At 43.7% G+C, this 14,779-nt stretch overlaps 1 protein-coding gene across 4 annotated transcripts in view; it reads right to left on the bottom strand.

Annotated features, from left to right (window-relative positions):
* The window catches only part of LOC308327107 (stress-induced-phosphoprotein 1-like), a 30,905-nt gene that overhangs the window by 10,637 nt on the left and 5,489 nt on the right, over positions 1–14,779 (bottom strand). For all 4 annotated transcript variants that reach the window (XM_080780269.1, XM_080780272.1, XM_080780270.1 and 1 more), the window contains exons 4-10: positions 10,167–10,308; positions 8,902–9,067; positions 7,753–7,879; positions 5,160–5,262; positions 3,996–4,116; positions 3,460–3,556; positions 2,826–2,950 (exon numbers count right to left, since the gene is read on the bottom strand). In XM_080780269.1, the coding sequence (XP_080636395.1) occupies positions 2,826–2,950; positions 3,460–3,556; positions 3,996–4,116; positions 5,160–5,262; positions 7,753–7,879; positions 8,902–9,067; positions 10,167–10,308 (881 nt within the window). The remainder of the gene's footprint in view (positions 1–2,825; positions 2,951–3,459; positions 3,557–3,995; positions 4,117–5,159; positions 5,263–7,752; positions 7,880–8,901; positions 9,068–10,166; positions 10,309–14,779) is intronic.

Raw genomic sequence — 14,779 nt, 5'->3', positions numbered from 1 at the left:
TAATTTTAGACTAAAGGGTTCATAACAAATGTGATTATTACAATAATCAGAGTTAAAAATAACTATTCCTCAACCTCTGAATGTTCTACAGTCTGGACCTACAGCTCCCCAAATCCCAGTAAGGAGAAGCTGGCTTCTGTTCACGGAAATACGTTTAAATAAATCTCTTTAGAGCTTTTTATTCCCATTTCTGCTAAACAGCAGGCTGTATAATTATGCTTAGATGATTTCTATTCATATTAGGATACATTTGTGCGACTGTAAAGACGAAACGGAAGTGGCGAGGAGGCTCCACTTTATATTTTACTCATGATCAGAGCTTCTGTTGCTCCAGACTGTACGACGGAAGAATTTATATTTTACTCAGAGCTTCCGTTGCTCCAGACTGTATGACGGAAGCATTTATAATTGACTCATGATCAGAGCTTCCGTTGCTCCAGACTGTACGACGGAAGCATTTATATTTTACTCAGAGCTTCTGTTGCTCCAGACTGTACGACGGAAGAATTTATATTTTACTCTGAGCTTCCGTTGCTCCAGACTGTACGACTGAAGCATTTATATTTTACTCAGAGCTTCTGTTGCTCCAGACTGTACGACGGAAGCATTTATATTTTACTCAGAGCTTCCGTTGCTCCAGACTGTAAGACGGAAGAATTTATATTTCACTAGTGATCAGAGCTTCCGTTGCTCCAGACTGTATGACGGAAGCATTTATATTTGACTCATGATCAGAGCTTCCGTTACTCCAGACTGTACGACGGAAGAATTAATATTTTACTCAGAGCTTCCGTTGCTCCAGACTGTACGACTGAAGCATTTATATTTTACTCAGAGCTTCTGTTGCTCCAGACTGTACGACGGAAGCATTTATATTTTACTCAGAGCTTCTGTTGCTCCAGACTGTACGACGGAAGAATTTATATTTTACTCAGAGCTTCCGTTGCTCCAGACTGTATGACGGAAGCATTTATATTTCACTAGTGATCAGAGCTTCCGTTGCTCCAGACTATGACGGAAGCATTTATATTTTACTCATGATGAGAGCTTCCGTTGCTCCAGACTGTACGACGGAAGCATTTATATTTTACTCAGAGCTTCTGTTGCTCCAGACTGTACGACGGAAGAATTTATATTTTACTCAGAGCTTCCGTTGCTCCAGACTGTACGACGGAAGCATTTATATTTCACTAGTGATCAGAGCTTCCGTTGCTCCAGACTGTATGACGGAAGCATTTATATTTGACTCACGATCAGAGCTTCCGTTGCTCCAGACTGTATGACGGAAGCATTTATATTTTACTCATGATCAGAGCTTCCGTTGCTCCAGACTGTACGACGGAAGCATTTATATTTTACTCAGAGCTTCTGTTGCTCCAGACTGTACGACGGAAGAATTTATATTTTACTCAGAGCTTCCGTTGCTCCAGACTGTATGACGGAAGCATTTATATTTGACTCATGATCAGAGCTTCCGTTGCTCCAGACTGTACGACGGAAGCATTTATATTTTACTCAGAGCTTCTGTTGCTCCAGACTGTATGACGGAAGAATTTATATTTTACTCAGAGCTTCTGTTGCTCCAGACTGTACGACGGAAGCATTTATATTTTACTCAGAGCTTATGTTGCTCCAGACTGTACGACGGAAGCATTTATATTTTACTCATGATCAGAGCTTCCGTTGCTCCAGACTGTATGACGGAAGCATTTATATTTCACTAGTGATCAGAGCTTCCATTGCTCCAGACTGTATGACGGAAGCATTTATATTTGACTCATGATCAGAGCTTCCGTTGCTCCAGACTGTACGACGGAAGCATTTATATTTTACTCATAATCAGAGCTTCCGTTGCTCCAGACTGTATGACGGAAGCATTTATATTTGACTCATGATCAGAGCTTCCGTTGCTCCAGACTGTATGACGGAAGCATTTATATTTTACTCAGAGCTTCCGTTGCTCCAGACTGTACGACGGAAGCATTTATATTTTACTCAGAGCTTCTGTTGCTCCAGACTGTACGACGGAATAATTTATATTTTACTCAGAGCTTCTGTTGCTCCAGACTGTATGACGGAAGAATTTATATTTTACTCAGAGCTTCTGTTGCTCCAGACTATGACGGAAGCATTTATATTTTACTCATAATCAGAGCTTCCGTTGCTCCAGACTGTATGACGGAAGCATTTATATTTTACTCAGAGCTTATGTTGCTCCAGACTGTACAACGGAAGCATTTATATTTTACTCATGATCAGAGCTTCCGTTGCTCCAGACTGTATGACGGAAGCATTTATATTTCATTAGTGATCAGAGCTTCCATTGCTCCAGACTGTATGACGGAAGCATTTATATTTTACTCATGATCAGAGCTGCCGTTGCTCCAGACTGTATGACGGAAGCATTTATATTTTAATCATGATCAGAGCTTCCGTTGCTCTAGACTGTACGACGGAAGCATTTATATTTTACTCATGATCAGAGCTTCCGTTGCTCCAGACTGTATGACGGAAGCATTTATATTTTACTCATGATCAGAGCTTCCATTGCTCCAGACTGTACGACGGAAGCATTTATATTTTAATCATGATCAGAGCTGCCGTTGCTCCAGACTGTATGACGGAAGCATTTATATTTTAATCATGATCAGAGCTTCCGTTGCTCCAGACTGTACGACGGAAGCATTTATATTTTACTCATGATCAGAGCTTCCGTTGCTCCAGACTGTACGACGGAAGCATTTATATTTTACTCATGATCAGAGCTTCCATTGAGGGAACTCAACAGCTTGGTGTAACAAACACATTAATAATAATAATACTACCTTTAGGGCCAGGGGGAACTCCAACAGCTTGGTGTAGCAGGCAGCTCTGTTGCTGAACAGTTTGGCATCGGTCGGGTTTCTCTTGATGGCTTCAGAGTAATGTCTCGTAGCCACGGGATAATCACCTTTAATATAAATATGATATAGTTATTAATGTATTGTAGCCATTGGATAATCACCTGTTAATTCATATAATTATTAATGTCTCACAGGAATGGAAAAGGCCAAGCCAAAATATTAATGAATCAATAGAAATCAGCGATCCGGTTTGATATCAATAATGAAGCTTATCAGACGGAACCTTATTACGCCAGAAGCAGTTGCCGGTTGGATTCCTTCTGACGGAACGTTACGTCACAAGCAGTAAGTCTGTTAAAACCCATTCTGGGGCAGGAACCCCTTTTGGTGTTTTAAACATTACGTCATGCTTTAGCTATTGAAAAATAGCAGATCTACGAGCTTGTAGGTCTGCTATTTTTGGAAGAAATCGAAGAACGACTGACATGGAGACAAAGCTTTTTCAGAAGACATGGGTTAACAAACATGCATCTCTATGGGGAGAATGAAGAGTGGAGCTTAGCGAAGGGTGTGTGTGTGTGTGCACACGTGTGGTGGTGTGTGTGTGTGTGGTTACCTTTCTGGAAGGCCTCATTGCCCTTGCTCTTCTCCTCCAGAGCCATGTCAGGGTTGATGTACGCTAGTTTCTCCTGTTCCTTCAACACCTTCTCTGCCTACAGACACAAATACAATTTAGGCATTTAGCAGACGCTCTTAATCCAGGGTGAATTACATTAAGCAAGAACAAAAAGCATGGGAATACATCACATACAAACATTTATCATGAAACATGCGTAAGCTAAGAACGTAACAGTGGAATATCTATATAATGAAACTATACATATATGCTATACATATGTACTATGACGTGCTATGACTACATAGAATGCAATTTTAGTGCTGTCTACATAACATGCTATAAGTATATATATATATATAATGCTATCTAAGGGGACAGCGACAGACAAAAACACACACACACACACACACACACACACACACACACAGACACACACACACACTATAGTTTTATCATTAAATAAAGCGCTAATGAACACGGAGCGGGATCTCATTAAAGAAGTCGTTAGCCTCATGAATGAGTTAACTCTTTACCTGCTGACATCGTTTCAGGACGTCTGGCGTGCGATGTTCCGTCAGACTCTTGTTGAAGAACTGAACGGCTTCGGCCCATTTCTCCTGCTTGAAGTACGAGTTACCGATTCTGGCCAGAGCTCTGCGAGGATTCAATAAAAACACATACATATAAAGACGGCCAGAACTACGGTTGTCCCGGTCCGATCATGTGATCTGAAATCGGGGGAGGACCGCGCCATTGATCGGAAACAGATCGGGATCCCTAGTATCAATATTATTATTATCCATATCATGACATTAGACTGAATATCGTCAGTGATTTGGGATATGATTGATTGATTCACCAGTCTGGAAAAAAAGAAAATAAATCCAGTTATATTGGTCAGTTTATATGAATTTTGTTCTGTTTCTTGTGTTTTTTTGCCTCCTGTTTTTGTCTGTATTGTACCGTTTATTGTCTGTTGCTCCCCTTCCCCTTTCCCCAAGAGGACCACAATTGAAACAAGCCTTTCAAGCTTTCTTGTGAATTTATCCTTTTGAAATATATTTTCAATAAAGTAATCAATCAATTCTTTATTTAAGCCTTTCAAGCTTTCTTGTGAATTTATCCTTTGGAAATATATTTTCAATAAAGTATTCAATCAATCAATCAATTCTTTATTTAACCCATTCTGGGCGGGAACCCTTTTTGGCGTTTCAAGCATTATGTTACACTTTAGCCGTTGAAAAACAGCAGATCTACAAGCTCGTAGCGCTGAACGGCTGACACAGAAACACGAGGGTTTTTATCAGAAAACGGTCGAGATTCAGAAGGCATTTGTAGAATCGACCTCAGGTCTAAATATATGAAGAGTTTAGACGGTATAATGTATATAATGTACAGTAGATATGAAGAGTTTAGACAGTATAATGTATCTACAGTAGATATGAAGAGTTTAGACAGTATAATGTATCTACAGTAGATATGAAGAGTTTAGACAGTATAATATATGTACAGTAGATATGAAGAGTTTAGACGGTATAATGTATATAATGTACAGTAGATATGAAGAGTTTAGACAGTATAATGTATCTACAGTAGATATGAAGAGTTTAGACAGTATAATATATGTACAGTAGATATGAAGAGTTTAGACGGTATAATGTATATAATGTACAGTAGATATGAAGAGTTTGACTCACTTGGCGATTTGTCTGTAATCTTCTCGGTTCTCTCTGCCGACGTCGATGGCCATGTTACACAACTCTCTGCACTTATCCATGTCTCCCTGCTCGAAGTACACCGCTAAAAACACACAACATACATGTTACACAACTCTCTGCACTTATCCATGTCTCCCTGCTCGAAGTACACCGCTAAAAACACACAACATACATGTTACACAACTCTCTGCACTTATCCATGTCTCCCTGCTCGAAGTACACCGCTAAAAACACACAAACATACATGTTACACAACTCTCTGCACTTATCCATGTCTCCCTGCTCGAAGTACACCGCTAAAAACACACAACATACATGTTACACAACTCTCTGCACTTATCCATGTCTCCCTGCTCGAAGTACACCGCTAAAAACACACAACATACATGTTACACAACTCTCTGCACTTATCCATGTCTCCCTGCTCGAAGTACACCGCTAAAAACACACAACATACATGTTACACAACTCTCTGCACTTATCCATGTCTCCCTGCTCGAAGTACACCGCTAAAAACACACAACATACATGTTACACAACTCTCTGCACTTATCCATGTCTCCCTGCTCGAAGTACACCGCTAAAAACACACAACATACATGTTACACAACTCTCTGCACTTATCCATGTCTCCCTGCTCGAAGTACACCGCTAAAAACACACAACATACATGTTACACAACTCTCTGCACTTATCCATGTCTCCCTGCTCGAAGTACACCGCTAAAAACACACAACATACATGTTACACAACTCTCTGCACTTATCCATGTCTCCCTGCTCGAAGTACACCGCTAAAAACACACAACATACATGTTACACAACTCTCTGCACTTATCCATGTCTCCCTGCTCGAAGTACACCGCTAAAAACACACAAACATACATGTTACACAACTCTCTGCACTTATCCATGTCTCCCTGCTCGAAGTACACCGCTAAAAACACACAAACATACATGTTACACAACTCTCTGCACTTATCCATGTCTCCCTGCTCGAAGTACACCGCTAAAAACACACAACATACATGTTACACAACTCTCTGCACTTATCCATGTCTCCCTGCTCGAAGTACACCGCTAAAAACACACAACATACATGTTACACAACTCTCTGCACTTATCCATGTCTCCCTGCTCGAAGTACACCGCTAAAAACACACAAACATACATGTTACACAACTCTCTGCACTTATCCATGTCTCCCTGCTCGAAGTACACCGCTAAAAACACACAACATACATGTTACACAACTCTCTGCACTTATCCATGTCTCCCTGCTCGAAGTACACCGCTAAAAACACACAACATACATGTTACACAACTCTCTGCACTTATCCATGTCTCCCTGCTCGAAGTACACCGCTAAAAACACACAACATACATGTTACACAACTCTCTGCACTTATCCATGTCTCCCTGCTCGAAGTACACCGCTAAAAACACACAACATACATGTTACACAACTCTCTGCACTTATCCATGTCTCCCTGCTCGAAGTACACCGCTAAAAACACACAACATACATGTTAGACAACTCTCTGCACTTATCCATGTCTCCCTGCTCGAAGTACACCGCTAAAAACACACAACATACATGTTACACAACTCTCTGCACTTATCCATGTCTCCCTGCTCGAAGTACACCGCTAAAAACACACAACATACATGTTACACAACTCTCTGCACTTATCCATGTCTCCCTGCTCGAAGTACACCGCTAAAAACACACAACATACATGTTACACAACTCTCTGCACTTATCCATGTCTCCCTGCTCGAAGTACACCGCTAAAAAACACACAACATACATGTTACATGTTAAGATACCCATGTACCTGTCTAAATACTTCCTTAATGTTAACTAAGTCCACACCCACAACACCAGAGGGAGCTCAACGAACCATGTACAACCCAGATTCGGCACAAACAAGGGACTACATTAATTTCGCTCCTATGCCACCAAAATGTGGAACGCCCTGCCAACAGTCATTAAGACATGCAAATCCCTATAGACTCCTTCAAAACCGCTCTCAAAGGGCACCTACAGACGGCCACAATTAGAAACTGGCCCCCTTGCTTGTCTGTAGTTTAATTACCTGCTTGGTTGTTGATGTAGGTCATGTCTGTAGTTTAATTACCTGCTTGGTTGTTGATGTAGGTCATGTCTGTAGTTTAATTACCTGCTTGGTTGTTGATGTAGGTCATGTCTGTAGTTTAATTACCTGCTTGGTTGTTGATGTAGGTCATGTCTGTCTGTAGTTTAATTACCTGCTTGGTTGTTGATGTAAGTCATGTCTGTAGTTTAATTACCTGCTTGGTTGTTGATGTAGGTCATGTCTGTAGTTTAATTACCTGCTTGGTTGTTGATGTAGGTCATGTCTGTCTGTAGTTTAATTACCTGCTTGGTTGTTGATGTAGGTCATGTCTGTCTGTAGTTTAATTACCTGCTTGGTTGTTGATGTAGGTCATGTCTGTAGTTTAATTACCTGCTTGGTTGTTGATGTAGGTCATGTCTGTAGTTTAATTACCTGCTTGGTTGTTGATGTAGGTCATGTCTGTAGTTTAATTACCTGCTTGGTTGTTGATGTAGGTCATGTCTGTTGCGTCGTGGCCGACGGCTGCTTCGTAATGTTTCAGCGCTGCCGGGAAATCCTTCTTCTTGTACGCAGCGTTACCGAGTTCCTTCTCCTTCAGAGCCTGGTTAATAAAACACTATTAAATCAATAGTTCCTTCTCCTTCAGAGCCTGGTCAATAAATACCTTTTAAATCAATAGTTCCTGATAAATAAAACACTATTAAATCAATAGTTCCTTCTCCTTCAGAGCCTGGTCAATAAAACACTATTAAATCAATAGTTCCTGATACATAAAACACTATTAAATCAATAGTTCTTCTCCTTCAGCGCCTGGTCAATATACCCACGAGAGGTCTCAGGTTAGCGGGTATTTTACACTGGCTGGGGGCGTAGGCAGACCTGAGGCGCAGCGGAGGGTCTTCTACCTCCCAGCCAGTGTAAAATACCCGGTAAGCTTTGGGGCCTCGAGTGGCTTATTGCTTTTCTAAAACGGTTACAAACATAATAGCAATATTAACCTCATAAAACTATTGAATTCACAAAAGTAGCTACGCTTTGCTCCACCAGAGCGAGACACATCACTTCCTCGTTTTGCTCGGCAAGTATAGGCTATGTGACGGGAGAATAGCGCTTGATGTCTTTATGAGGCCGCCTGGAGCCACACATTCACAGTCGTATGAGCCGGGCGGTGCTTAGACGCCCGCACGGCCAGCTGGGTTTGTAAGGCAATCAAGCGCTCCCCTTCCCCAGTACAGCTACAGAGATGTGGAATCAGCTGAGAATGATATAAAGTGATTGAAGGAGTGGGTTATCGGTGAAATTTACACCGGTCACGTGACGGTAACCAGCCAATCAAAGTATTGGGACTAACCGTTTTAGAACGATAAATAACACTCATTAACCCATTTAGGTCCGACGTCGAAATTAAAAAGAAATACAAAATGTTTCTGCATCTGTGGTGCTCAATATTTCATGTCAAGGACCCCAAAAGCTTGTAGATCTGCTACTTTTCAATAGCTAAAGTATAACATAATGCTTTAAAACACCAAAAGGCCGTTCCCGCCCAGAATGGGTTAAAGTTAACGATAAATAACACTTATTGAACCTTTCCTCGACATACAGAAATAAGACCTCTTTGTTTACCTGTCTCTTGTGCGGCGGCAGGTCCTCCTCTTTGGGCGGCGGGGGGGCGGTGTGTTTGGGTTTGGGGGGAGGGGGAGGGGCCGGGTCGTCCTCCTCGTCCATGCCGGCCAGGTCCAGACCCAACAGAACCGACAGGGTGGTCATCACCCGGGGGTCCTGGAGCTTCCTGTCAACAAGCACAACAACTTCCTGTCAGGTCATTCTTTTTTTTTATATATATATTTTTTTATCCCACGATCTTGTAACCCATTTTTCACCCCTGTGTCAATCATCTAATGTGATCCTGGGCTCTACACACCCTCCACCAACCTAGTCCCCATATATGGGGGACAAGGGGAGACCAACCTAGTCCCCATATATGGGGGACAAGGGGAGACCAACCTAGTCCCCATATATGGGGGACAAGGGGAGAGCAACCTAGTCCCCATATATGGGGGACAAGGGGAGAGCAACGGACTTGAACTCATGCTTCCTTCATGCCTGAGTGTCCAAGTTGCTCCTTTACACCTGACAGGGGGGAGTTTCCCTGGTTGGACGTAGTGCGTGGAAGGAACACGTTATTCCAACCAGTTCCTTTCCCCTCCATCAGGCTCCCCGGCTGGCCAGGGGGAGGCAGTTTAGTGACCAGGATTACTGCATGTTTTTTGTGAGGGTACCTACCCTATAGGGGACACGGGGAGAACATGCCAACTCCACACAGAAAGGCCCTTTCGCCAACCCCCGCCTTCGGGTATGGGCACTGATGACGCGGAGGAGGAAACACGTCGCCAGCACCCACAGCGTCCCGAGCGGGAATCGAACCCAGGACCTTCTAGCTGTGAGGGTTAGGGTCATCTCGTTGTGCTCGTTAAGGGTTAGGGTCATCTCGTTGTGCTCGTTAAGGGTTAGGGTTATCTCGTTGTGCTCGTTAAGGGTTAGGGTCATCTCGTTGTCACCTTTTCAGACTCCATTATGGCCCATAGCACTTACCCTACCCCCCCTTAGATAGCATTTGATACAGACTTATAGCATGTTACGTAGACGGCACTATAACTGCATTGTATGTAGTCCTAGCACGTCATAGTACATATGTATAGTTTATATGTATAGTTTCAGAATATAGATATTCCACTGTTACGTGCTTAGCTTATGCAGGTTTCATGATGAATGTTTTTATGTGATGTATTCCCATGCTTTTTTGTTCTTGCTTAATGTAAGTCGCTCTGGATTAAGAGTGTCTGCTAAATGCCTAAATTGTAGATAGATAGATAGATAATTAAACATACGTTCCCAGCTCTGCGGGCTTGTTCCTCAGCTGTTCCAGGAGTTCTCTGTAACTGGGGTCTGACATCAGCTCTCGGGTTCGAGGGTCTGTCTCCAGCTTCTCAAACAGGTTGGGCATGGCGAAGGGATTCATCATCTTCTTCTCTGGAGTGTTAGAATAACATATAATATTACATTTAACCTATTCAGACCGCACGATGTGGGGGAACGTCTTAACTTAACGTCACGACTTCATGGTAACGATAGCGAGGTAAGCAAGCAGCTGGCAGCTAAATAAAACACTAAGGGTTGCCCACCTGCCCCTGGCAGCTAAATAAAACACTAAGGGTTGCCCACCTGCCCCTGGCAGCTAAATAAAACACTAAGGGTCGCCCACCTGCCCCTGGCAGCTAAATAAAACACTAAGGGTTGCCCACCTGCCCCTGGCAGCTAAATAAAACACCAAGGGTTGCCCACCTGCCCCTGTCAGCTAAATAAAACACCAAGGGTTGCCCACCTGCCCCTGGCAGCTAAATAAAACACCAAGGGTTGCCCACCTGCCCCTGGTGTTGGGGTAGGGGTGTTCGATATGGCGATAATTATCGTCGGGACGATACGTCTCCACGATATGGCTTTTTAGAGTTATCGTTTCCATCACGATAAATGTGCTGCATCAGACAGTGAATGCACACTCTATATATGCAGTTCTATGCCGTAATTTTTACTTCTGCAGTACCACGGTTTCGTTCACAAAAAATAAAAGATCTACAAGCTAACCACACGTTGCTACGGCACTCCAATGGACGGCTTGGTTTGCTTATAACTCTGTTGAGTTCTCAGCACTCCAAAAGTCCCCGCCCCCTTTCTTCTAGGCAGAGGGGGAAACAGGCAAACAGCATTGCGCTCATGTAGTAAACAGCTCATGTCGAGGAAGGGCGACGCTACGTGTTATAGTTCCCAAAAAGAACTCCACGTCTGTCACACAGACAGAGCACGCACGCGGCTTACCATCTAAAAAAGTATTTACAAGATCATGTGTGGGGTTTTTTTTTGCCTTTCTGTTATTTCCTGCATTTCCCTGTATAGGCATTCAATGAATGTGTATAGCTGGAAAAATACAATGGGGATGGAAAAGTACCCCATTCTGGGTGGGAACCCCTTGGTGTTTTAACCCATTCTGACCTGAGATCAGATTCACACGAGGTTTCCACTGGACACACACTGGTCTGAATAACCCATTCTGACCTGAGATCAGATTCTAAAAATGTCAGTCGTTCTTCGATTTTTCAAAAATAGCAGACCTACAAGCTCGTAGCGCGACACCGAGTGGCGCGCTATGAGCTTGTAGATCTGCTATTTTTAAGACCAACGTGACTCGTCTTCATGGATATAAACTCACGAAACAACACCACCCAACAGCATAGACTGCAGGACTCCTCCACCATTCACCACGCTATCGTCTGCTATACGTTAGACTGCAGGACTCCTCCACCATTCACCACGCTATCGTCTGCTATACGTTAGACTGCAGGACTCCTCCACCATTCACCACACTATCGTCTGCTATACGTTAGACTGCAGGACTCCTCCACCATTCACCACGCTATCGTCTGCTATACGTTAGACTGCAGGACTCCTCCAGCATTCACCACGCTATCGTCTGCTATACGTTAGACTGCAGGACTCCTCCACCATTCACCACGCTATCGTCTGCTATACGTTAGACTGCAGGACTCCTCCACCATTCACCACGCTATCGTCTGCTATACGTTAGACTGCAGGACTCCTCCACCATTCACCACGCTATCGTCTGCTATACGTTAGACTGCAGGACTCCTCCACCATTCACCACACTATCGTCTGCTATACGTTAGACTGCAGGACTCCTCCACCATTCACCACGCTATCGTCTGCTATACGTTAGACTGCAGGACTCCTCCACCATTCACCACGCTATCGTCTGCTATACGTTAGACTGCAGGCCTCCTCCACCATTCACCACGCTATCGTCTGCTATACGTTAGACTGCAGGACTCCTCCACCATTCACCACGCTATCGTCTGCTATACGTTAGAGTGCAGGACTCCTCCACCATTCACCACGCTATCGTCTGCTATACGTTAGACTGCAGGACTCCTCCACCATTCACCACGCTATCGTCTGCTATACGTTAGACTGCAGGACTCCTCCACCATTCACCACGCTATCGTCTGCTATACGTTAGACTGCAGGACTCCTCCAGCATTCACCACGCTATCGTCTGCTATACGTTAGACTGCAGGACTCCTCCACCATTCACCACGCTATCGTCTGCTATACGTTAGACTGCAGGACTCCTCCAGCATTCACCACGCTATCGTCTGCTATACGTTAGACTGCAGGACTCCTCCAGCATTCACCACGCTATCGTCTGCTATACGTTAGACTGCAGGACTCCTCCACCATTCACCACGCTATCGTCTGCTATACGTTAGACTGCAGGACTCCTCCACCATTCACCACACTATCGTCTGCTATACGTTAGACTGCAGGACTCCTCCACCATTCACCACGCTATCGTCTGCTATACGTTAGACTGCAGGACTCCTCCAGCATTCACCACGCTATCGTCTGCTATACGTTAGACTGCAGGACTCCTCCACCATTCACCACGCTATCGTCTGCTATACGTTAGACTGCAGGACTCCTCCACCATTCACCACACTATCGTCTGCTATACGTTAGACTGCAGGACTCCTCCACCATTCACCACGCTATCGTCTGCTATACGTTAGACTGCAGGACTCCTCCACCATTCACCACGCTATCGTCTGCTATACGTTAGACTGCAGGACTCCTCCACCATTCACCACGCTATCGTCTGCTATACGTTAGACTGCAGGACTCCTCCACCATTCACCACGCTATCGTCTGCTATACGTTAGACTGCAGGACTCCTCCAGCATTCACCACGCTATCGTCTGCTATACGTTAGACTGCAGGACTCCTCCACCATTCACCACGCTATCGTCTGCTATACGTTAGACTGCAGGACTCCTCCACCATTCACCACACTATCGTCTGCTATACGTTAGACTGCAGGACTCCTCCACCATTTAACACGCTATTGTCTGCTATACGTTAGACTGCAGGACTCCTCCACCATTCACCACGCTATCGTCTGCTATACGTTAGACTGCAGGACTCCTCCACCATTCACCACGCTATTGTCTGCTACGTTAGTTGACAGAGTAAATTGTCCGTGGCCACGGCTAATATCGCTAGCCAAACGCTAGTAGCCAAGCACCAGAGCGCGCTCACTGTACGTGGGCGTCGCTCGCTTAATAATCATTTCTGTATCAATGCGGACATAACGTGGTAAAGTGTACAAAATGCTTTTTACACTTGACTTTTCTCCAGAGTCCTCAGTCCTGGGGTGCAGGCTTTAGTTCCGACATACTATTGATCCGAAACCTCAATCCTAACCTAACCCTAACCGCAAGCAGCGCATGTCGGACCATCGCTTTTTCGCATCGCATCGCATGTCCCCCCGCTTCGGATCTTCGGTGTGTCGGAAAAGCGTGCGCACCCCCAGTCCTGCACCCCCACAATGCCATATGCCAGTTTTGCCTTAACATCCACATGTTATTCAATATATTACTTTAGCAAAAAATAATCTTTTCTAAACCAAGCCCTCATTCAAAAGTTATGTAAGTAAGTACAATTAAATGTTATTTATAAAGCACCTTAAGAAACAAAGTTAGAAGGTGCTGAAGAATTTGCACAGTATAAACAATAGAAGCAAATTAAAAACAAGGAACATATCAATCACAGTTGTGACAATATATCAGAACAAAAACAGACGAGGCAGAACAGAAACATAGGGATATACAAATGAATGCAGGCTGTCTGTCATTGTATTTTCTGTGAATTAACTCAGTTTAATCCACTGATCCTCAGCCATTTTAATTTCAAGGACCCCCAAATTAAATGTATACGATTATGAATTATCCCAGGGTGACAGGGTCCCAGGCCTTTTCATTATGATTTTCATCTCTGCACTGGGACCCCATGTTACAGACATGTTTACAATATTTTACAACAGTAGCTACTTATATTTTGTTATTTAAAGCTGTGATTATTTATTTAAGAAGCACTGTTCTGAACCAATGTTCGCCTTTAAATTTAAAAAAATGTAATCATCCTTAACCTTTTAAGCTAAAATAATGATGACCGGGGACTTTAAATCATTGTTTTAATTGATGGCCTTCATGCCCTGGAACTTGGCCTTGTGCCCTCAAAAAGTTGACCACACCAAAGGCCAAATGGGACTCATACATTTCTTTGGGGACTCATATGAATGACCACCTGTGCATCCCGGGACCCATTACATTGAAAACCTATTTACATCACTACACTGATACAGCGTGACACAAAAGCACCAAAAGTAGAAGATCCACAAGCTCGAGATGTGTGAGCGAAGTGACATGATTTGAGCTTGTAGATCTAATTTGAATCCTTAACCCATTCTGACCGGGCACCCATTTTGGTGTCAGCATCGTGTTATGCTTTAGCTATTGAAAAATAGCAGATCTACAAGCTCATATCGCGCCACCGAGTGGCGCGATACGAGCTTGTAGGTCTGCTATTTTTGAAA

This window comes from Protomyctophum bolini (assembly GCF_963924005.1).
Source record: "Protomyctophum bolini genome assembly, chromosome: 13".
NCBI lineage: Eukaryota > Metazoa > Chordata > Actinopteri > Myctophiformes > Myctophidae > Protomyctophum > Protomyctophum bolini.
Note: the sequence above shows the minus strand (reverse complement) of the source record. Positions and strands in the feature narration are given on the sequence as shown.